Source organism: Pempheris klunzingeri, chromosome 10, assembly GCF_042242105.1.
Source record: "Pempheris klunzingeri isolate RE-2024b chromosome 10, fPemKlu1.hap1, whole genome shotgun sequence".
Classification (NCBI taxonomy): domain Eukaryota; kingdom Metazoa; phylum Chordata; class Actinopteri; order Acropomatiformes; family Pempheridae; genus Pempheris; species Pempheris klunzingeri.
The window spans coordinates 13,784,218-13,808,764 of NC_092021.1; the positions used below are offsets into that span (position 1 = coordinate 13,784,218).

The 24,547-nt window shown below is 40.3% G+C and overlaps 1 protein-coding gene across 2 annotated transcripts in view; it reads right to left on the reverse strand.

Annotated features, from left to right (window-relative positions):
• Positions 1–1,180: 1,180 nt before the first annotated feature.
• The window catches only part of LOC139208413 (polyprenol dehydrogenase), a 30,291-nt gene continuing 6,924 nt past the window's right edge, over positions 1,181–24,547 (reverse strand). Inside the window, exons 3-7 of one of the 2 annotated variants that reach the window (XM_070838086.1) lie at positions 19,007–19,075; positions 8,869–8,970; positions 7,896–8,103; positions 6,644–6,851; positions 1,181–2,164 (exon numbers count right to left, since the gene is read on the reverse strand). In XM_070838086.1, coding sequence (XP_070694187.1) covers positions 1,985–2,164; positions 6,644–6,851; positions 7,896–8,103; positions 8,869–8,970; positions 19,007–19,075 — 767 coding nt within the window. In that variant the 3' untranslated portion in view covers positions 1,181–1,984. The remainder of the gene's footprint in view (positions 2,165–6,643; positions 6,852–7,895; positions 8,104–8,868; positions 8,971–19,006; positions 19,076–24,547) is intronic. The other variant, XM_070838087.1, reaches the window with a different exon arrangement.

Here is a 24,547-nt window from a genome sequence, read left to right on the forward strand (position 1 = left end):
GGCTGGTATTCTTTTTCATTTGTTCACTTTCACCCTCTTGGACTCTATTCTGAATGTCTGGCTCTGTATTAGTGGCTGAAGCTACCACAGTGATACTATTGCTTCACATACGGCAGATAATAATGAATGCTGGATGCTCAGTGGCAGTATTCAAAGCAACAACATACACATATAGCCATGGGATGGCATGTGGGAAAGGACTTTTAGCCAAAATGTGTTAATTTCAGATAAAACATCACAGCTAAAATGGTTTATCACAGTGGAGATGGCATTATGGCGCAGTGTGTGTGCGTGTGCGTGTGAGTGTGTGCTCGAGTATCTTCCTGCATGAGTAACAGACGTGTTTGTTTGCTCTGTGCTTGTTTAGATAAGCCTATGCCTGGATGTACTGCTTCCAATGTTTCTGAGTGTGTGTGTCAGCTCAGCAGATGGAGTTTGATTCTCACCACTGGGAAATCTCAATCCCACAATGCACTGGGAGCTGCGCCAAATGAGGATGTGGCAGCAGCAGCAATGGGGAACCAATCACAGCTTGAACACTGAAAAAAAAAAAAACAACAAGTTCCTTCTCTCTTCATCCCGTTGCTGTTCCTCCAGGATTGGCCGTTTGCACTGTTGTGCTATCCATCAACATGAATTGGGTCTATAGTATGAGCTAATTCCTAACTCATGAGCAAAAAACACACACACGTATCACAGACACAGTAAAACTGATTAACACAGATCACAAAGGGAAATGGGGACAGAGTGAAGTGGCGGTTTTTGTTCCTGAACAAACAAATAGAAATGTCGGAAATCCTGGCTTCACAGAATGACAAGAGAACAAAAACCGAATGTCTCATCACTCTCGATTCTATGGGGGGAATTATTCCGAATTTAGGCCTACTTCTACATGGGATCTCTCCCTTTTTTCAGTGTCAGGAACATCTTTTGTCGGATTGCTGAGTGGAGCAGAGGGAGAGGAAAGAGGAGCTGATGTTTTCCCAGCATCTTCATGAGAACAGCAGAAGTTTATCACACACCTACCGGCAGTTAAAAGTGCAGGAGCGCACCAAAAACACAAAGTGCTCCCAGTCAAACGAGAGGGATGGCAAGACGATCTGAGAAATCATTCATGTCTCGTGAATGATCAAAGTTGTGGGTCAGAGCAAACTGATGACATCACATTTTCCCCCTGACAGCAAGACAGATTTGAAAAATCAGATCATTGTTGTGGTTTCTGAACATATGTGTGTGTGTGTGTGTGTGTGTGTGTGTGTGTGTGTGTGTGTGTGTGAGTGTGCTAGGGCTTGACCAACATGTGATTTTGAAGCCAGTATGCTATGCCAAAACTGAGCTTTTCAATGAAAGTATCTCTATGCCAAAAAAGCATTATAATTTGCCTAGATTTGATCTCTGGCGCAGCTTTTAGTTCACTGAGGGACAATGAACTTTTTCACTGAAAGCCAGACTAATGACATTAAGGCAGAGTGAGGCGGGTGTCATCGCAGGTTTCTGAACACGACACTGTAGAATGATTTCTCTGGCCGGACATTTAAGGTTAGCTACCATCAGGGAACAAACGTCATCAAAGTAAGAGATCGTTGACAGTCGATATCTGTTTACAACTCAAGGCCAACGTCAGCAACTTCGCAGCATCTATGACAGCAAAATCATGTATCGATAGGACCCTAGAGTGTGTTTGTTCGTGTGCGTATATGTTAACTTGCTCAGAGTGAAAACAACAAAAAGTCTTCCTTCCCATGTAGCCCTTCTTTGGCAGGTCTGCAAAAAAGGAGGTCTTTACTACCCAAATAACCAATCACAGTCCAGCGGCGGGTTGTGAGATTGTCAACATAAATCGCTACTAACACCTCAAAGTGAGGTATGGACGGAGAACGAATACTGAGAAAAAGGGAGAAGGTGGCTGGCTGGACAGAGTCAAGGGTCTTTATCTGATGTTTTCTTCGAGGTTTAGTCAAGTTAGTCGTCCTTTAGGCCCGCGCTACTGCAGCCCCACAAACTGGAGGCTGGTTTCCCATAGGCTGAGCTGCAGCTGGGGGTCAAAGGTCGGTGGTGTTGTCATCTCCCTGTGCCCATTGGCCCAGTAGCCTCCTCCACTCTCCCCCTCCAGGGCTGGTGATAGAGCAGCGTACAGCACAGTGGCGGCGCCCTCTGCAGGAGCCTGAGGAAAACGCACACGCACATAAAAAAATATATCAAGATACATGTCTAAATAATTAAAAGTCAATGCATAACAAAGGAACATAAACACCAGAAAGATTTGAAGTGACTGCAGGATGACAAGCCCAACAACAAGTTACAACTGCAACAAACAAATAAAGTGTCCGAGTGTGTGTGTGGGGGTGTGTATGCCAGAGGAGGGCTATTGTCATTGTATGTTAGCATCAGCGAATGGAAGACTCGGGGTGTGTGCCTGTGTGTGTGTGTGTTTGTGTGTTAGTGTTGATGCATTTTAACAATGATCTCAGTGTCAGCGGTGAGACCAGGAGCAGCTTTCAGAGCAGAGAGGGGATCACATCCTGGGAGCATCAACAATACACTTGCATACTTTGTGTGTGAGCCAGTGTGTGTGTGTGTGTGTTTGTGCATGCGTTTTAGTACTCTGCAAGATTCCCAAACATGAATTTTAATTGTTCCCCTGAATTAATTATTTTGCTCGCAGGGCTAAATTTTTCAGTGCGAGCAAAGATATGGGCAAAAACAAATTGTACTTGCTGTCTGTAGTTTAATGGTCTTTGTTTGTGCAGAAAAACGCTTCCGAGGACACCTTTGTGAGAGGAAAAAAAAAACTTTTCCAGATCCATCACAACAGGCCGCTCATTTCATTGCTCATTACGGTTCATTGCGTATGACTAAAGTAACTGTCTGACCTTCAGCCTCGTAATTGTCCAGATGGACGTTTTTCTCGATTAAAACCTGTATCGTCACACCAAAAGGGCTATTAATCTTATTTATTTTCTTGATAACCCAGTTTAAGGCTATAGATCTGGTCACTGTGGCGTCCACAATTACTTTCACTGTCATGGGTCTTGCTGTCATTGTGCTCATTGTCATTATTGTGTGTTTTATGTGTTTTGTGTTTCCCCTCCTTGGCCTTCCCCCTTAAGGTCTATTAACCCATATTAACCAAAGGAAAGAATCTAATTAACCAAACAAAAGTCTGCCTTTTAAAATGATACCAAGACATGTAAATAAAGTATCAAATAAAATTAACCAAAATAAATTAATCTCACATTTAAAGTTTAAATTAATCTGAATGAGTTCTAATCACATTATTATTATTATTATTATAGCAAAGATAGGTGGGTGTTTTCTGTCTTCAAGGGGTGAAGTATCTGTACACACAATCCACATTCACACTACTCATCACAATACACGCACATATATTAAACATCTATAAATCAAACAAGTGACACAATTTAAATAAAACAATAACAACTGACAGTTTAAATAACACTAACGCAAAGAAAATAGACATGAATCTATTATGATCTAACAGATCATCATTTAACAACGAATGCCAGCACTCACCAAGTTTCTTTCAGCTCTTCTTTAAAAGCTCATATGTTGTTTTGTTGTTGAACATGATTTGGGAGTGAATTTGATTCTTGCATCGCTCTTTATATTACCGTACTTGTGGAAGTGCACTAAAGGATAGTTTTTCTCTGTTGTTATCATGTTGATAATGACTACAGCAGTCGATGTTTCACCTCAAACCAAGAGAGACGTTTAGGAATTTTAGTAACATTTGTTCTGAAAAGCTACACGTGCTGCTTTAGCCGCTTTAGCAGTGGCAGCATCCCCCATAAATAACAATATGAAGCAGGCAGTTGGGGCTGGTTGGAGCAAAAGAAGCATTGCAGAAAATAGCAAATACATTTCGCTTGGCTCTGTGTAGTATTCCCCTAAATGCAATAGAAATGAGTGACCCCTTAATTCTCCATTAATGTGACATATCTATAATAGTTCTTTCAAGTTTTGGCTTATATTTGCCTTCTTGTCCAATTCTGAAGAACCCACTATTAACAGCTGGAGGGAAACAAAGTTTTAATGTTACCAGCAGAAATATATCACTAAAATATTACTAAATTGCTTTCTGATTACAATATTATTAAATTTAATGAACTGAAAATGTATAATTTAAATGATGCCAATAACTTTACAGGCGATGTAGCATGTTTCTCAGTTTCTCAGAGGACCAGTTTATTCGATGGAGACAGAAAAAAACAAATTGTTTCAAGCCTGCATAAAGATTATTTAGATTTGATATCAATGGATCGGGCAACAGTGGTCTCACAGACACATTGATCGGGTCCTCTCTGAATATCTATACATATATATTGCTGTTTTGTGTTTCCCTTCTTTGCTGTGAAACTGAGATCCTGAATGTATGTTGTACATGCTACCTCATGTACCTTGCCGATGTGTTGGCCGTAGTGTATGAGCCTGCTGATGTTTTGTTCTGACGCACAGGGTGTTACTCTGCACCCTCTGACCTTTTGTGAGGGTGCCAGCCTGGAGGCGCCACAACCCCGTCCCATTTGCAGCAGAACTGTGCTAATGGTGTCTCTACCTTGACACCCCTCACTCCTCTAACCCCCGACTGTGACTGCGTATGGTTCTGTGTATGTCTAAAGTATTATTTTCTATCTTTAATAATAATAAAAAATAGACAGTGTACTCATTTCTACTGAAGCCCTAAGAGGCAAAAATCTGGTTTTCTCCCATCTCTACAACATAGGAACAGATGATATTTTCCGCTTGTATTATGCAACCTTCTTTTTCGCCAGTTTCCACTGACGAAAACACAAAAAATGAGGAACTCAATTTTTTAATTCACTTGTTCTTAAATCATGAACGCAGGAGACAAAACTGTGTCACAATGAATCACCAGATTTTTTTTTCCTCACTTGCCTCTCAGGGCTTCCGTACAGTTCAGCTCACCTGTAGCTCTGTTGGATCTGACTTTACTGCTTTGCTTCCAGAGATGCTGCTTTTTTCACACTACTCACTAATTACAGTCACTACTTCCTCTGAATATTGATTGTGTCACGCTGCTAAAAGGTGATGTTGGTTTCATCGCCTTTTTAACTCTGAGTGCCCTGCATCTACTTCATTATTCATTATTTATAACCATCCGTGTCTGCTCAGATAACAACTGCTACACGTGAACACACCACATTCAGACAAAACGAAAGACACAAAACCTCACATTCGCTCACCTATTATTGTTAAAATTACTAATTTTGATTATCAACATAAATTCCTATTCATATTCATTTAACCTTGAGTTTTTATCCCTTATATTTCTTTTCACTAATCCTTATTTTTTCATGCTAGCCTATCTTAATTGGCCAAATTAAGTGTGTGCGCGCGTGTGTGAAATAACAGTGGTGCCCCACATGCCTCCATAATCAATATTAAAGCCCATATGATGCGTCATAATTAATGTAAGGGTCAAGTCTAACAATATACACAGATAGATAGATAGATAGATAGATAGATAGATAGATAGATAGATAGATAGATAGATAGATAGATAGATAGATACACTGAATAAACCTAATAAAAAAACTTGTCCTGCAGTATTTTACAGATTTGTATACACCATAAATTATATATACACACTGTGTACATTTTATTTTGAGACTGTTTTGTGATTGAGTATTAATGAGGTAGCCTTTTCTTTCTCCTTCTATCTTTGAGCCTTTGGCATTGCATGCACCTAAATGTTATGAGATAAAAAAAGGTGTTAAAACAGGCGAGAATCACAGTGTGTGTGTGTGTGTGTGTGTGTGTGTTAATGATTACATGCATGAGTTTGTATGATTAATGTGTTTGCTTATGTGGGGCAGAACCATCCCAAAGGTTGTGCTTGGAGACAAATGCCTGTGACAATTGCACTTTTGGACTCAAACACGCACACACGTCTCCTTCCATTAAATCCCAGGGACATTAACATCAGCCTGCGGCCGGCGCTTTAAGCTATGAAAGGAAGAAATGCTTTAAAACATAACACACACAGCGAACAGCCTGCCTTGAGTTTTAGTAGCACTTCCATTTTCAATGATGTGGATAGACTGTGTGTGCGCGTGTATAATCCTGAACAATGTCTGCTCTCACGTTTGTTGGTTGAGGTCACTGTGGTACACTGAACAAAATTCAACCGTAAATTCTACGTAAACTGTAAAGTTACTGTTTTTTAATTGTGTAACATTGTAGCTACAATGGTGATGGGATGATGATGATGGGAAAACATGATTATAATCATGTTTATTATGTCAACACGTTGACTGGACACATTTTCTACAAGATTTCAAATTGACATACTGAGGGAGGAAGCACTTTGGTTCAGTTGTAGTTATAAAATGAAGGAGTAAACACCTTCGGCTACAAGCTCTTGATATGTGTTTATTGCTGCAAACGATTTGGAGTGTAGATCTGTTGCAGTATAGACTGCAGTTTAAGGATCAAGGAACAACAACCAAGATTGTTCGAACTAAAGCTTTCTCTAGGAAAATTAATAAAGTGTAGTTCAATATTTATGTCATATCTGCTTTGCTGTCTTGCAAGCTGACATTACTCAAATTTGAACTGTGTGTGAGTGAAGCAGATGACAGTCAAGACTGTGTGTTTTTACCCTGAAAAGCAGGTAAGCAGCTGCGCTCAGTGCCAGGCGGAGAGGCGTCCAGAGGTGGCGATAGAGAGCAGTATCCACCATGCCAGGATCCACAGCACATGAACTCAGTGGGAAACCTCCACACTGCAGCTCCTGGTGAAGGTGGGAACTAAACAGCAGCTGGGCCAGCTTACTGTGACAATAAGCAGCATGGGCGGAATAAGACTGGCTGAAGGGAGAGAGAGCGAGAAACACTGTCAGACCTTTAACAAGAAGTGCTGCTGTTAAAATGTAAGACGGATAACTGGCGGGTAAACCAGCTGTTTCCTTCAGTTCATTCCAGTCGACTGTTGCCAAAATCGGTATTCTATCTACAGAGGAAGAAATCTCCAATTTTGACACCTGCCAGGCAGTGTGTGCCACACTGCAGTTTTTAGTATCTGCTGTTTGTGTGTGTGAGTGCATTTGGATATCATTTATTTCTTCAAGTTTTATAACGTGTTGTGAGAGGCTAAGAACACTGTTATGAGCCACCATGGGCACTGCCAAGGTAAAGCAACAACACAATGGAGATATTCAGGCTGCTAATTCCTCTAGACAGCAGTGCTGCTAGCTGAAATGATGATGAGCCAGTGTGAGCCAACAGTCGCCCACTAATGCCAACAGAAAATGAGACACTAATGTTGGCGGTGCCAGCACAGAAGAAGTGCGGGTCAGTGTGACAAGTTGGGGCTTGAAATGTTCTTACCGCCCCCCGCCCACACCACCACCACCACCACCACGTGTACGTGCAAAAATAAAACAACACTGTTCAGGGATACAGAATTATGGTTTTATTTTGGTACCTTTGCCCATTGCTATTGTTTTAGAGGTCGTCCGATAGTGACTGATATCACAACACTAGTTTGGAGCAGGAAAATGTCGATAGCCGATTAATTGGCTGATATGAGCCAATGACCTTGTTTGAGTGTAAAAGTACAAACCATTGGCTACTATGGAAGCCAAGTTGTGTCAATAACCATCGTTTATAAAACGCCCTGTTGGAACCTATTAATAGACCAAATTGATTAATCAGTCGACCTCTTAGTTAGTTCGTTTTTGATCATCTGACCAATGTCATCGTATTCACAGATCAATTAAACAAAAAGAAGAATCTTTATCATGTATTGATTAAAATTTTAACTCTATTATATCATTTAATATTGCTATATTAGTCTATATTAGTATTATCATATCTGTGTGTGTGTGTGTGTGTGTGTGTGTGTGAACCTACCAGCTATTTAGGTCATTTAGTCTGATCTCGCCAATGCGGTGGGCGGAGGAGGAGACACTGACCACACGTGAGAAGTGACCACATTTCCCAGAATCTTTCAGTGTGTCCAGGAGGAGCCACGTCAACAGGAAATGACCCAGGTAGTTCACGCCAAAGTGCTGCTCGTATCCATCCTCCGTACGGCCCTCAGGAACCAGCATGACACCCGCTTGACACACACAAACACACGTACACATGCAATTAGATATACATTAAGATAAAGATATACATTATTGTGTTTGCAGTTTAAATATGTTCCAAAGTTGGTAATACCTTTAAGAACACTAATATCCTAAATCTTAGGTGATGCATACACACATACTGTAAAATGAAGACATAGGATATGAATTAAAGTTCAACAGCCATGGATTGCTTAATAATATTCCTAATGTCCAGTACCATAAAGGTCTCTAATGTGTCTGCAGCCATGCTGTGCATAAAAATTAGAAATGGGTGACTATAAACTGTTTTTTTTTATTTTTTATTAATTATTCCTGTACAATTCTTTTAAAAGTTGGCTTTAGGACGCGTTTGTCCTTCTAATGTTTTTCTAAGAGCTGTGTTTACTGATGGCATGACTGACAGCAGGAATCCTTTGGTTATCAAACAAACTGGATAAACTGAGTGGTGAGCCTAGGATCTGTCTGTAGTGGCTCTTCAGTGGCTGGCTCATCAGTAAGGGGACAGATCCCACCTGTGGTTGAGATTGAAACTGAGAGCACTTGCAAAAATGCTGAAAAATACTGTATGTAAGACACTTTCCGGGGAGGTGAGTTTAATGCTTTAAACCCCTTTCAATTCAGTGATCTGACAGTATATAATTATGCAGCTGAGAGGAGGATTTCTCCTGTCCTCACTGAAAACTAGATGAACTACTCTACATATACAGGATATAGCCCCCACATGGCAAGAACATGACTTCTCCATCACTCACCATTATTGACCAGAATGTTAAGTGGCAGGTCGCGCTCCTTGAAGCTCTGGACAAATTGACGGACAGATTGCAAAGAAGCTAGGTCCAGTTTTTTGAACTCCACTGGAACGGACACACACAGACACACACAGAGGCACACACATCAGAGCCATTGTAAACGGATTATTTTTTCGAGCCGCTATGGCGGTAAGACATCAAAGAGTGTATTAATCATCTCATACAGCGAGCTCGGTGGATTCTTACACTACAATACTGGCAGCGCTACGCTTCTCTTACTCCAGCACATTGTATCAAACCTAATACTTCTTCCTGAGCAGTATCAAAGCTTAACACACCGTTATATCAGGTCTAATGTATGATAAGACACAGGTAAGGAAGCAGTGCCCAGGAACTGGTATCATCTCAGCGTGAAAGTGACTCTGTGCGCTTAAATTACTTTGGGGGGAGATGAAGTTTCAGCGTACTTAAAAAGCCTGACAGAGACACATTTCTTGTGAAGACATCTACTTAACTTAAGGAAAGTATGAGGAGTGTTAATGTTTGAGCAGCACTATTGTTGTAATACCTGCAGAGGTATACTGTAAGACTAGACTGTATACTGGGAGACTTCTCCCTATCTGAGGCCAGTAAGTAAATGACATGAATGTCCGAACTCAAGAGTGATTTATAAAGAGAACCTCTGAGTGAGTTAGAACAGCTTGATCCCACTGGGCACAGCTGCATTGCGTTCTGGCTGCGATGTGGTGGCCGGGCACTCTAGTTAATGCTTTCAGGAGCATCCCAATAGCAGCTCGCTGCTCTACTACGCTAAAAATATGCACTTAGTCTATTTTTGAAGGAAGCTACTGAACGGCTGCGTCAAGCAGCACAGAGCAGATGAGCCAGTAAGTCAAATACAGACGGCATAGAGAATCCGGTCAATTTTTATGCACATGCACACTCCTGATTGTTTATCCTGTCACTGCATCAATATTATTAAATAACTGGTGGCAGCAGACCAGACATCAGCTGGTTAGTTTTAAATGACATGCACAATGACAGATCCATCATGGGATTGGAAAACACTTTAGCCAACTGTCTGTAGAATACAGCAAAACAAAGCAGGAAGTACCTTCAAGAAAATACAATTACAACAGACAAAATAAGAAACACAGCCTAACGTGGGCAGGCTTGCTTACCCATGTTAGAAGCACAATAATCAAAGGAAAATGACTAAGTCAGCAAAATCTGAGCAAACCACCTAATCAGCCAGGCAAAACGCTCCACTTCTGAGAAGCTCCTGGTGGAGTGTAAAGCCATTTGGATGATAGGAGCAGCAGACCGCAGCCAGAACGCAGCGCAAACTTGCCCAGTGAAATTTCAGCATAAGAAATTATGTTGAATTGACCGTGTTGCTGGGCCTGATGCTCTCTCTTGTGTATTGTTATTGGTCAATCAAGATGGTCATAGCAAGCCTCTTTTATTAATTGAGAATGTACACACAGAATTATACTCCATCATTTTGCACTTTAACATATACCAATGTGTGTAATATTGACAGTGTATTGACAAAATCTTTTTTTATCTTAGAAAACTTTGAAACAAATCATACCCTAATTATGTATGAGTAGTACTCAGAGAACTCTATGTGAACCTTTTTCTTGTTCCTCCTCTTGGCAGTTTGTGGTTCCATCTGTCTTTTTCCCCGAATTAGACACATGATCCCCCTCAACCCTGTTGTGCTCCTTTCATTATACAAGGTCTTGAAAAAACCTGGCTGGTTAGAATATAGCTCACAAATTCTGCAACTGGTGAGGTGTCATATTCAAACTTATTTAAACATTGGTGGGGTGACAACAGAGTTTTTGCGAATTTAATTTTAAAACTTCTGGCCGGTTCTGAAGCTTTGTATTTTTTGTCCTTTCCTGTCTCTTCTTGTCTTCTCTTTCATTTACTGTTTCAATATATAAAAGTAAAAATGTTCATCTCTCTTTTCTCCACTGGTGGAACGACCTTTCCAGTCCACAGGACTGCAGAGTCACTCCTAATCTTAAACAGTAGACTGAAATCTCATCACTTCACAAAATTCTTAAAATTGTACCTCCACCCTAAATTCCCCTCTGCTTGCACATTGCAGACTTTAATAGAGTTTTCTAGCATCTCTCTATGGGAGAATGCAAACAAAAAACACAAATTACAACAATCCTGGAAAACATATTCATTTTATAACATTCTCTTGTACTATATTTCAGATTTGCTTATGTGTGCAATGTTTGCAACAGGAACAGGTTGAGGTGTTTCTCTTTTTTCAGGCTGTCAGGGGAAACCATGGAGTTATAATACACAAAGGTGGCATTGTTTTTCTCTCTAACATTCTCCAGATGTGCAGGTGACAGAGGTAGGTCTCCATCAAAGCATCAGAGAGAGAGAGAGCAGTGAGTCTGGGATCAACAATGAGAGTGTAAACTATGAGAGTGTAAAACTAGGAACCTGAAGACTATCCACATTGACAAGTATGCCTCAAACTGGCTGAAGCCTCAGGATGATTCACTTGGTTGGATCCTACATTTGTCTGTCATATTACATGCCTCAATCAAACACAAATCCTCAAAATGCAAAAAGGAAACTCGAATATATAAATATTCTCAGTTCCTGTTGGGCTGTGAAACATTGTAGTCTTCAACAAATCCTTTTTTGATAAACAGCTTCTGCCAAAGTACTTGAACAAGAGTGGACCGTCCTCATACAGACAGAAGACCACATCTTTCAAACTTCAAGATAATAAACCATTGTTGCCTGTAAAGGGTCAAATATAATGGGCAAAGACGGGGAGAGGACCGAGAGAGGAGCAGGAGGAAGGAGAGTCGATGTAGCTGATAGGGAAAAAGGCCGCCGTGACAGATGAGAGTGCATCCATCCCCGGTGAAGGTCCGATAGCAACCTTATCTCCAAGCCATGCCACTCACCTCCTGCTGATTGTGTGTGTGTGTGTGTATGCGCAAGAGAGACGAAGAAAGGAGAAGAAAAGAAAGACCGGAGCAGAGAAAGCAAGTGTGTGCATTTGGATTGTATAAACCAACAAGTAAATATGTGTGTGTGTGTATGTGCATATGTGCATTAGCCAGGGAGCAGGTAGATCTGGCATGTCTGTGTGTGTGTCTGTGTGTGTATGTGTGTGTGTGTGTGTGTGTGTGTGTGTGTGCGTATGCGTCTCGCCTGTCAGCTCTCCTGTCCTCTTGAATGGGCTCCCTTGGGGCACGGGCTTTTTCAGATAGGCCGGTCATATCTAGAAAGCACACTGGGAGTGAAATGCCATCGATCGGGCATGATCCTGCTGCTGCCAGCCCTCAATTAAGTCCCCAGGATCCTCCATAAAGCTCAGCTTCCTTGACACAAACGCCAAACACACTGTGATTTTGTTACAGAGGAATTATTTGAAAGTGACGACAGGAACTGCCTTTGGAGACACGAGCGCTGTCTAAGACGCACTGGATCCATTCATAGTCTCCATTTACAATTCTTAATCAATTCTGAGTGATGTATTATATTGTAATGTTAATGTAATGTAGCAAAGTGGAGGTTTGTCTTTTCTTAAAAGTGTTTAAAACCAAAGTGGTTTTATAAACAGGGAAAGGTAGATTTTTTAAATGGCGTGCCAGTTAATGATTTTGTTACTTTCAGGTGCTGGAGAATATAACGCCATGCCAACAACCATAAAAATGACCTATTTTATTTTATTATATGGGCATTCAGTGCAAAAAGTCAAATACAATTTTATGCCCATATTTTTGGCAGAGTTTGTCTAACTTCTGTCTGGAATTTGTTTTTTATTATGCATGGCCACATTCCACTACTTAATATTAGCAGCGACCAGCAGCTCTACAGCTCAGTCTGTCAGTCGGTTGTTTGATTGGTCGGTCCACTAGAATTTCCCAACCTTTGGTGGCCACAGTTTTCACCCTAGGAGACTGAGTGGAGGAGGAGGTGTGTGTGTGTGTGTGTGTGTGAGTGCATGCATATGTAAATGATGCACTAGTATACGTGGTTGCAGCTACAGGAGATTTGCGCACGTTACTTTATGTATTATGTATGCACTACCCTGAACAGTAACACAGAGCTCTACAACTCGTCATTTTCCAGTTTCATGGCACGGTTATCTGAGCTGCCAAACAATGTGGAGATGGTCGTGCAGTGAGTGACAGGTTACACGTCTTCAAAATCAAAATACAGAAGTTTTCTTACGTTTTTTATTTTGATTTGATCATTTGATTATGAAAACGTGTAACCTGTCACTCACTGCATGACCATCTCCACATCTCCAAGTTTTATTATTAAGTTGGAATTAGGTGAAATTTGTGGCACATTTATGTTAAAGAAACAAGTGGGGCAGTTGGACAGCACCAGCCTTTTCCTCCTCAACAACTAGTGACAAAATGTCTCAAAGGGTAAAGGTTTGTTAAGGATTCTTTATACTGAATTCACATTTGATGAAAAGAATTAAATCCCACTTCCATTCTTAATTGTTATTGGTTCCACAAGTCAAAATATCTGCAGTGACAAATGACTATTACAGGTGAAAGGTGAAGTTGCCATTTTTACTACTTTATGTGGCCTACAAAACAACAGATTTCTGCCACAGTGTGCTTTTTGGAATTACTTCCAAACAAAGACACTTGAATGCACCATGTCACATGTATGACTTGTGAAATCTTGAAGGGGGCAAAAGTCAAAGGAAGAGTTTCATGGAAGAGTAGCGATTTTGAACTCTGATTCACAGCTTGTGGGACTGTCGCTTTCCTTTTCCCCTTTCCATTTCCTCTGCTACACAAACAGGGCTGTGTTTGCGGCTCGACCAGTTTGCGCCTTGTGGATGGCATGTGTGCTCATGCTACACAATTGCGAACACTAAATGTGATTAGAAGTGGTTCCTGCCACATCAGTGCACAATCAGAGCCACCGTGGTACCACAAGAGGTACTGAAAAAAAAAATAGCTTGTTCCAAATAAACATCCTATAACTGTTTATCCTGGACTTCTAGAGTTTGTCCAAATCCCCCCTCCAACTACAGAAAAGGGAAAGAACAAAACGAAAAAATTATCTAACAAATAATACAAATGCAGCATTCAACAGTAAACGGCCATAAAAATCTCAGTTTTACATATTTGCTGCAGCACTCTGAACACAGGCTGCCTAGAATATCCTAACAAATATGAGCACGGTCTATATCCTGAACAGCAGGTAATTAATATGTAAATTAGATGAGGCCCATGCTGAGATTCTGGCCTTCCTGATCCATTTTGTGTTTCTTTGCAAAACGAATAACTTTAAAAAGCAACGCAATATGAGGGAGGACTGTCTGCTTCTCTTACCATAAATCCCCTCCTTCCACCTGGCTTTAACATGCATCTTGTGTCCTGATTGTGACTATAGTAGATATTACTAAGCTGGATTACACCTAAATCTGATATTAAAATGCATCGCTGGTAAACACATCAAATTTCTCTTCTGCTTGCCAAAAGGCCAGGGATCTTGCATTACGTGCATGCTTGAAAACTGGCAGTAAACACCTTGAGACACAATTAATTTTTGGTAAATGCTTTACTGTCAGAGCTCTCACGACTATTTGGACTGAAAATCCATCCATTCATCATCTATATGCTTATCCTTAAGGGTCGCAGGGGGGCTGAAGCGAATCCCAGCTGACATTGGACAAGAGGTGGAGTACACCCTGGACTGATTTGGACTGGAAACACAAGGTTTTAATGTGACGTGGACAAATGTGACTGACCATCTTCAGATGTGTTTGGGTGATATGTGTAATTGATTAAAACGATGCAGTAAAAGATGACTGTCAAGTCATATATTTCTAACTCTGGCGCCACATTTGCGATTAGCACTTTCCTGCTAGAGTTCAGTTCTTTTATAAACTTTCAACTTAGAGGTGATTAGTTCAATTACTTTACTTAAGAACAAAGGCGACTAAAAATTATGTTAATTGGAGTGAAAGAGCTTAGGCAAAATAACAGCAGTTTTTGTAGGAGGGGAGCAGCTGGGTTACCTAAGCGAGAGAACATTTAATGTGTGTTAACCAGACAAACACACACACACCCACCCACACAGGTTCCCATGCTTCACACTATTAATCTAGGCCCATGGTTTGAGGCACAAAGTGTTACTTTCAAGTGCACCGTGACTAAAGTTAGTGGACAGACACCACTGCCTGTGGCAAAAATACAAAAATACCCTGTATCGCTCTGTGTGTGGTGTGTGTGTGTTTATAATTTAAGGTAAAATGCTTGAAGCCTCATTGACTGAAGCCCACTTGCAGTCTGAAGTCATTAGCATATTTCCACAAGATTGTACTCAAGGTTTTCTAGGGACAGTACCTTTGTTTCACCAATCATTACACCACATCACACCAAATGGGACCATACACATCTTACATCTACACATTTGTATATCAAAATATGCACATAAACACAGTATATCCATACATACGTGCCCAGAGTTGTCCGACAGTAAACAAATACTCAAAACATACTCACATGATAATAAAAATACTGAGATGAAATTTTGTAATTCCCTGACTTTTCCATGACTGCGGGGAACCCTGTCAAAATGTCAAATCATTCCTTTAAAGCAGTGGATCCCAAACTATCATGCACCCCTTTCTACATCCCAACCTGGTTGGCGTACCCCCAATCCACACTTTAGAAGAACACTACCTATTTCTAGTCGCATTAAAGGCTTTAAGTTTATCATACACAAATAAGCAGAATAACAAAATATTCAAGACAAAATTACGCACAAGCCGTCACTTTGAACAGATGCACGTGTGAGAGAGGATGGGGTAAAATGCTGTCATAGCAGAAGAAAAACTATTTTACAAAAGGAAACACTCGTTTATGAATGTTTTATGTTTTTGCGTGCTCTCTGGCCCAGTTAGAGCTTTTCTGCAAGAAAAAAATATTACGTGGACACACTGCATACAGTTTTCCTGCTTTAAAAGCAAAACAGACGTAAACAAACGTACACATCCCCATGCAGTTATCTAGAATAGCTCATTTAGGGGGCTAATTTCAGCATTTATTTTTAAATGTGGAGATTTGGAAAGCTTTAGGGGGCTCATGCTGTTTTGACCCAAGTTTTGCCACAGTTGTGTTTCCCTGTTTGTAGCCAGAAGGGCCCAGTTTGAAAAATCCTTCATTAGTGTTCAAAGTGACTTGAATAAACACTATCCTTTACATTGTATAAAATATATTACGATACTTTCAAGTGAAATTAAATTCTTTGGTGTTGGAGATGCCTTGACACCTTAAGGACCTTTGTAATTGTTCACAGGTCCCCAGTATGAGAACCACCTCTACAGCTCACATGTATATTATGTGCTGTCTCCCATTTCTCATAACAGACAAATGTGCAAACACTAGGAACGATGCCAAAGGGCGTTTGGACAGAGATGTTTAAAGCTCCTGCCTCACATACTAATGAGAATCCATTACCGTCTCATTCAAACACACAAAAACACACATACACACACATAACACATTCTCATTCAGTGCACAAGCATCTGGCTCCACACACCCCCCCTTGTCCCCTATGCCTCAGTGCCTGCCAATTACAAAAGAAGTAATCAATTCCACCACGGCCCCGTCCAGGGAAATCGACTTCAATGACACCGGCTACATGGCCGCTGTCTCTGTACCTGACAGCCACTTACACACAAGCAGGGACCCAGCCAGTCGGCTCTCTGCTGCTCTCCACTGCAAGGCCGAGCAAGACAGACCACAGCTTGTTTCTCAGTAGGCAGCGCCTCATTCAATATCATACAGAACCTGCTGTCAGCTCTACCAGTGAGAGCTTATGATGTACTGACCTCTGCACTATTGTCTGGTGATCAGAGTTTTACTCACTCTAGTTTGACTTCACATTATTGCCATGTTACAATGTCCTTTTAAATGACAAAGTTATGGTGAACTAGCACCAGAAACCCTGTGTTTTTGCACAATATATACACAAGATAACGAGGTTTGCTGTAGTCACCAGGGAGAAAGTCAGATTTCACCTTTTCCCATTCTAATTTAGCAAAGCAAAATTTTAGGGTTTTAAGAATTTGAAGTTAATGAACCGTCCTCCGTCTAGACAACGGACTTATTTTCAATTAACAGCAGGGAAGTGTGTGTTCGGGAGAGGAGAAATAAAATGCACACCCAAACCAAATTATGGCAAAAATAATCAGCTGGTCTTTGTTCATGTAATGCACACAGGATCTTCAAGCTACATGTGGTATATTTGCAGCAAAGTGAAATTAAGTTTAACTTTATTGGGGTCTCATTGAACTCAAAATTCAAGAAACCAATACATATCCTTGGTATTAGTTTTGAACTGTTGTGTGCATTGTAGTGTAGCATTTAGATAAAATTGGCCCCTGTAGTGGTGTATTGGTACAGGCACTGCACAGACTACTGTTCTGATTTGAAGCAGCTAAGGAATATCCATTATCTGTTGCTGTGAGTTTTGACAGTCTGGTCATTGCCTTTGCTAAAATGGACCTGTGAAAGATATCTTAGCTTGCTGCACTGCCTCCTGTCAGGACAAACACAGCACTGAGTGTGCAGCAGCTTGCCAATGGCACACATGAGGTGAGAATAGAATACAAAAAAATTAGGGCTGCTATTTGCAGGCTTCCATACATATAATCTAGCTCTCTCCAGAATGGATTCTACAAAGCATTGATTGTTGTAAAGCTTAAATTGCTAATGCTACTGTAGATGACTATGTGGAATGGACAGGGAAGGAAGAAAAACACATTGTGTCAACATGGGTAATAAGTTGAGAGTGCCTCTTCAAGCTCTCAGGTATCACTCAATCAATGTCGCGCTGCGTTCACACGTACAGATACAAAGCAGCAGGCAGTCTCTTATGAAGCTATAGCTCTGTGTGTGTGTGTGTGTTGCACTGAGTGGGTCATTTACACACACTGCTTTACACACAGTTGTGTTCTGATGTAGCTGCCATACTACACATGAAATTGTTCATTTTTTTGTTGTACACTTTGTTTTCTGACTACAGAACAGCTTTCTTCCAGCCTTTTATTTTACATGCTATTGAAACTGTTTTAGTACAACAATGGAGACCGAGCTGGTAAGACTGATTTGCATTGTGGCCCTGCGTCTGTATGCTGGTAGCGATCCCTTACTCCATTAGTGGAGTGGAGTCCTGTTCACAATGAATTCCAGCTTATCGCTCTCCCAGCTTTTGAGTCCATATATGTGAACAACCCATCACTGGAACAACTGAGGGCTGAGATTCAGACACAGCTTCTACAAATATGTCTCACCACTGTTGTATACAGTTCAATTTTCTTGCATAAAATTTCAGTTTACTTTTTAAATTGTAATCACCAAATCTTAATTTGCCGCCGATTTTCGCATTAGTACAAATCTCTGAACATCTCCTCAGGTAAACACCGACTGCAAGGTGGTGAAGACTCAAAGCTGTTAGGTACAGAAAAAAAAATAACTTATGGGGTGTCTTAGTCTTTAGACTATGGTGGAATTTATGGGGCTGTGAAGGTCAGCTGAATCAATTTCTCAACATGAGAGTTACAGAGAACACTGTAGGCTTTAGTCAACGAAGTAATAAATCTCGACGCTGCTATCATTTGTCTCCTCCCATTTCCATCACCTCCTCTGCACCTCCATTTTCCTTGCACCTCGTCTTTTTTCCCCCTTTTATTTTCCTATATTTGCTCATTTGTCATGCTCTCCTCCACCCCTCTGCCTCCTTCCCCGTCAGTCTCTCCCCCTCCTCTCTCACATTTTGCCTGACTTATCTCCCCTCATCTTCCTCTCATAGCCTTTTCTCTCGCAGCCTCCGTTTTCCTCACAGTGCTTCAACAACATGCCTGACATTGCACAGCCTGCATGGAGGCTCTGTCTGTCTCTGTATGAGTGTATACCTGCAAGTGTGCAAGTATGGGTGTGTGCGCCTGGTGAAGACTGTAAAAACAAGCCTGAGGGGCCCACTGCTGCAGCTCTGCCCTTTATCTTCTAACAGTGGCATACGCAAACAAGTACACACACAAGCATTTGTTCGTGTGTGTGTGTGTGTGTGTGTGTGTGTGTGTGTGTGCTCTCAGACATGTTCGCAGAGTTACCTTTGGCCTCTTTGTACTCCTCACAGATCCTTCTGATGGCTGCCAGACCCTCCTGCTCATCCCTCCCACCTGAAAGAGAAGGAGACATGCTGATTAATGTGATGTCTGACAATCCCTTAGAGGCCTTTAATAAAATAATACTGACTTTACCCCCCCCCCCTCCCCAAGTCCTGTGTTCTTTCATCTTGTAAAAACGTATTTCCAAGGGCTCTTCAAATGAAAAGAGTTCTTGATACAACCATTTAGCCCTTGAGGAAGAGCTTGTTTGCATCCCTGATTTCAAAGACTGTACGCTAAAAAATACAATTATACCATCAAATATGGACCACAGCATTCGTACAATACTCAGTGACATCTCTAAATAGCATGTATTGATAAGAAATAGAAAACAAATACAAATACAAAACAGATACTGCATCAAGTGCACCAATCTTGGTGTACTGGTTGTACAGTATTAATAAAATCCTGACAATACCTATACAATACAAATCAACAGGCATGTTAAACAATGGACTGGTGTTCCAGAAACAACAAAACTGTGTGTAACATTATGAACAGCACACTACACATTAACATTTTTAACACGCAGATGCCCTGTTGAAATATGTCGTCATTGACTCTCGTCGTCTCGTCATTGACTCAGTACAGACTTTATGTTTACTGCGGATGTCTGCATACAAATGAGCCCTGCTTCTACGAAAGAGAGAAGAAAGCATTCGGAGACAGAAGGTGAAACTGTGGGAAAGATGCATGGAGGAGAAACAGAGCTGGTGTCTAGTTTACTGACCATCATTTTAAAAGAAAAAAGTATTCCCAAGAACAGGCAGACACATGCATGCACATGTGAACACTCACACAAACACAGATAAAATGTTACTCTTAATGCCAACAAATTAGTGCTGACAATTAGTCGATTAAGTGATAATTCAATCGACAAAACACTGACTGATGAAACATTATCCAAAAACTAGCCGATTCCTAACTCTCAAATGGATTTTCTGCATACATACATAGATATACACAATGAATGAATACACAAACATGGAGACTCTCCTTTTACCCAAAATCATACACACAAATAGCCTACACACACTAATTTCTCTCTGCACACACACACACAAGCACACACACACAGACACACTAATCTTGGATTATCACATGGGCCTTTTCAAGGGCACAGCATCATTTGCCCTGATGCACTGTGGTTCAGGCTGGGCTGAAGGATGCGCCTCTTCTGGGTGATGTGTCACAAGGGGTCAAGCAAACACATAAACAGGACAGGCACACGGTGATCTCACACAAATACAGATTTTTTTAGACAAATAGTTGCTCTTCAGCAGGCTCCTCTGCTTATGGACCAAACATTCACTGAGAACACTGCACATCACTAAATACACATTTCTGCACAATTGCTTTCGGTCAAAGCGCTCCATTAAAATAGCCTCTGATTAAAAATATGCCCTGAGGTATTAATTTGCCTACTAAATATTTTGAGCTAGGGGTAAAAAAAATGTAACCTAATTAATTCACTTAAATAATCTTGCTGCAGCTGAACAAATGGATAAACTGAGCGTGACACAGAGGAAGAAAGTCTATGCATACACCTCGTAAAAAATTATACTCACACCTGAAATTTCAGGTGGAAGTTCAATATTAATGTAATGTCTGTGTCTTAACTAGAAATACTGAGATGTCATTAAAACTCTTATTCATACAATTAACCTTATTTGGCCAGCAAATGCAGCAATTGGGATTTTACACTGACATGCACATTAAAATATGGAGTCAAAATAGATGCTAATTAGAAATTAAAGCATTTAAATTTTAAGCAGAAACTCTGAAAAACTGATTTATCATTGTCAGATTAGCTTTCTTGGTAAATTGTGATTATATTCATTGTGATTTTTGATGTTAAGCAAAATGAGTAATGGCCTACAATGAAAAATGCAGTGTCTGGGCTGGCGGAGGCTGCCAATCTTTCTTGTGATGGTCTATAATTGAACTATATGCTTTTCATAAGGTATTAATCATAAAAGAGAGCTTATGGTGAAAGCAAATTACTTTGGAGCTGTGGAGTAAGCTGCAGAAATCACAAAAAAGCAATGGATGGAAATCAAAGTTTATGTGTCAAACCTTGGGACACATAAAAAAAACAGCCCGACAACCCGACATGACAATAACTTCGAGGTCCCAGGATCTTGTCTCGTGGCTCTTCAATCGGATCTGGGCGAGAACTGGGTTTTAAAAAAATTTATAATGTATGATCGAGCTGTGCAGACAACCAGCGTGCATCTTCAGGCTGTCAGCTAATCATAATTCAGATTTGGTAGAGCAGCAGACTGATGGCTTTGAATCTAAAATACAGTGTTTTCTAATGATTTTTCAGAGAAAAAACACAAGCAGATGTGTGCGGCAGAGTCATTCTCTAGTGTGCTGTGAAATTTATCTGCGTTATAAAATCATTTTTACAGATTAAATCCATTTTGAAACCTTCAGATGTTAGTGAATGAATCTTTGTCCTTTATACATTTCATGTTCACAGCATCTGGCATGTGTATTCTGACAAAATGGCGAGGATTTCATTTATGTTACCATTACTGAGTATGTGTGGCCTGCTGCACAATCTCGGCGTGGGACAGCGTACACAGGCAGCAGTCTCTCAACACCCCGCTTATTGGTTTAAAGTAAGAGTATGCACATTCCCCATGGTAACTCTGGTAAATTTGTTCACATCTTGGTTAATGGAACTGGGAAACAGCCACCACACCAGTGACTGTTCACTGATAAAGTTCATTAAGTCTCAAAGTATAACAAATGTGTCCTCCATAGACTTTTTCTTCTGCTGTAGCAGAGGACAAAGATGCTTTCCTTTGTGAGCCCAGCTCATCAATCCCATCAATCCCACAATATGTTACGTAGACTGGTAAATGGACTGCACTTGTATAGCACCCATTTAGTCTTTTCAACCACTCAAAGCGCTGTAACACTGCATTCACATCTACACACCACCCGTACACTGATAGGAGGTTGCCGATGCGCCATCAAGAGCAAACTAATCATTCACACATTATCACACACTGAAGCTGTGCTTTAGGAGCCATTCAGGGTTCAGTGTCTTACCCAAGGACACTTCGGCATGCAGATTGGAGGTGCCAGAGATCAAACAGCCGATCTTCTGATTGGTGGATGACTCACTCTACCTCTGAGCCACAACCACCTAATTTAATGGAACTTTTCAGAGTAAAGTAATTAAGTAATGCATTCAGCTATTATTTTGCATATCTGAAAGGCTGAGAAACTGTGTCTGCCATTGGACTCTGCCTTCATTCATGATTTTATGAAAAGTAGGAGGCTGGCGCTGATTAGGAGACAGAAGGAGACAAGAAATATGTAAATACTGATTTCTGATTTGAGGAGTACTCTTTCTTACCATAACAAAGCCGATACCTCATGTTGCCCCATTTCCTTGTTACATCAGTTACTGTATGTCAACAAAGACTGCTGTGTCCGTGTTTGTCAAAAAATAAAGATATTGTATTCAATTACTCAACAAAAAATGTAGTTTTTATTATTATTATTAGTGATGGCAGTAGTAGTAGTAGTAGTAGCAATTTATTATTATTTTTTTTCAATTGTTTTTCATGGTAGGCTCTGCTCATGTTCCTTCACAAGACATGCATACACAGTTTAATTCATACATTTCCACTCATACTAATTGTATTCAACACAAACTCATTTGTCCTACATTTATTTTCTGTCTAAAATTCTATTTTGAAGCTGCAAAAACTAGATTTTCCATCACAAATCAATTTCAGTTTTATCATCTTATCTTAAAAATACTCTGAAAGACATCATTTTGATTCAAAGGCTCTTCAAGCGTTATTGCATGCTGCTTAATATGACAGTGTAGAGGCTCAAACCATAAACTCTCCTCACACAAGCACTATGCTACCACTCCACCTGAAATATGCATCCACTCCATTACCGATGAGAGATCCACTTTACCATAAATATTCTCACTTCATGAATTTGCTCAGGACATGGGGGTATTTGAAATAGAGACGCACTCCTGTGGGATCAGCCTTAAAATACAGATTGGCTTGGACTACAAGAGACACTTAACCAAGTTCTTCACGTACTGTATTTGTGTGTGTTACTGAACGTAGGGCTCGGGTCTCCTTTATGTTCTGCACAAACAGTCTCCAAGGATACTCTGACATTGACTTGTGGTATGCACACAATGGAAAAAGCAGAGTTCTTCAAAGTTTTGAAGCACGTGAACTGAATGTAAATGAAGTCTCATCCTGGAAACCAAGTGCATCAAAGCATGTTGCTGTTCTGTGCACGGCATCTTGGATTTGTTTTGATACTGCAGTAGAGGAGGAAAACAAAAGACATAATTTCACAGTATATGACCAGTTTTGTTTAATGGTTCCCAGTATTCATTGTAGTCAGTGTCATTGTCATCTCAAATGCTTTTTATTTATTGTGGTAAAGGCTGAAATGGAAGGTGTAACACCACATCTCCTCTTCATATTCCTCTCTGTTTGCAGTCTTAACTCAACACAGTCAAGCAGCTGTGATATTAACAGATACAAAGGATTATTAGGAGACGATGTTGATACATATGACTGGATACAACTGGATTTCCTTTTCTGTGCTTTTTACTACCGGGTTATTTTGGATCTTAAAAGCTCCATTCATTATATGAAACAGAACTATGTTATCACAATAATTTGAATGAACAATGATGCAACTACAAGAAATAAACACAACCGATGTGAGGATAACTTATCGATAACAACAATGAAGAGTTAGATAAATAAAACACTGCAATATCCTACTCTGCTCTGGGCTTAGGCCACAACACTTTTCAAACCTGGTCTGGAGCAAACTTTCCATTTCAGACTGAAACAAGAAGCTTTTCATTGGGAAAGATTTAGTGTAGAACTTGGCAGCCAATAGTTCTGACTTTAGAGGCAACAGTACATAACACAACCCTGATTAAAATTGGCAGTGGGCTTGAGGAGGATATTTTAGGGTGGCAATAGGCTATTTTTTATTATCTCTTAATCTGCTGAAAACTCTCTCAATTAATCAATTGATTGCTTAGTCTACAAAATGCCAGAAATTAGTGAAAAAGGCCCTGTGCAGTTTTCTGCGAGGTGATATCACCACACTGCTCAGTATCGCTGATTATTACCATGAAAATTAGAAAAGATAATACCGTAATGATAATATGTAGAATAATAAAATAATAAAATACATTATTGATTTTCTTCTTGAATAAGACCAAGAAAATCAAGAAATTCCCTTTGAGAATCTGGGGTTTTGCTTAAAAATCAACTGATCAATTATTAAAATAGTTGCAGATTGTCTACCAAAGCTCAGAAGCAACTAATGTAGTTCTAATTTGTTTGAGTCTGTAGATTTCAGATTGTTGTAGAGGGATGCTCAAGCTTTTACTACCTACCATGAAATTAGTTTCTTTAAAAGACATGAATAATCTACCATTTCAAACGAGCAATTCCACTGCTGCAC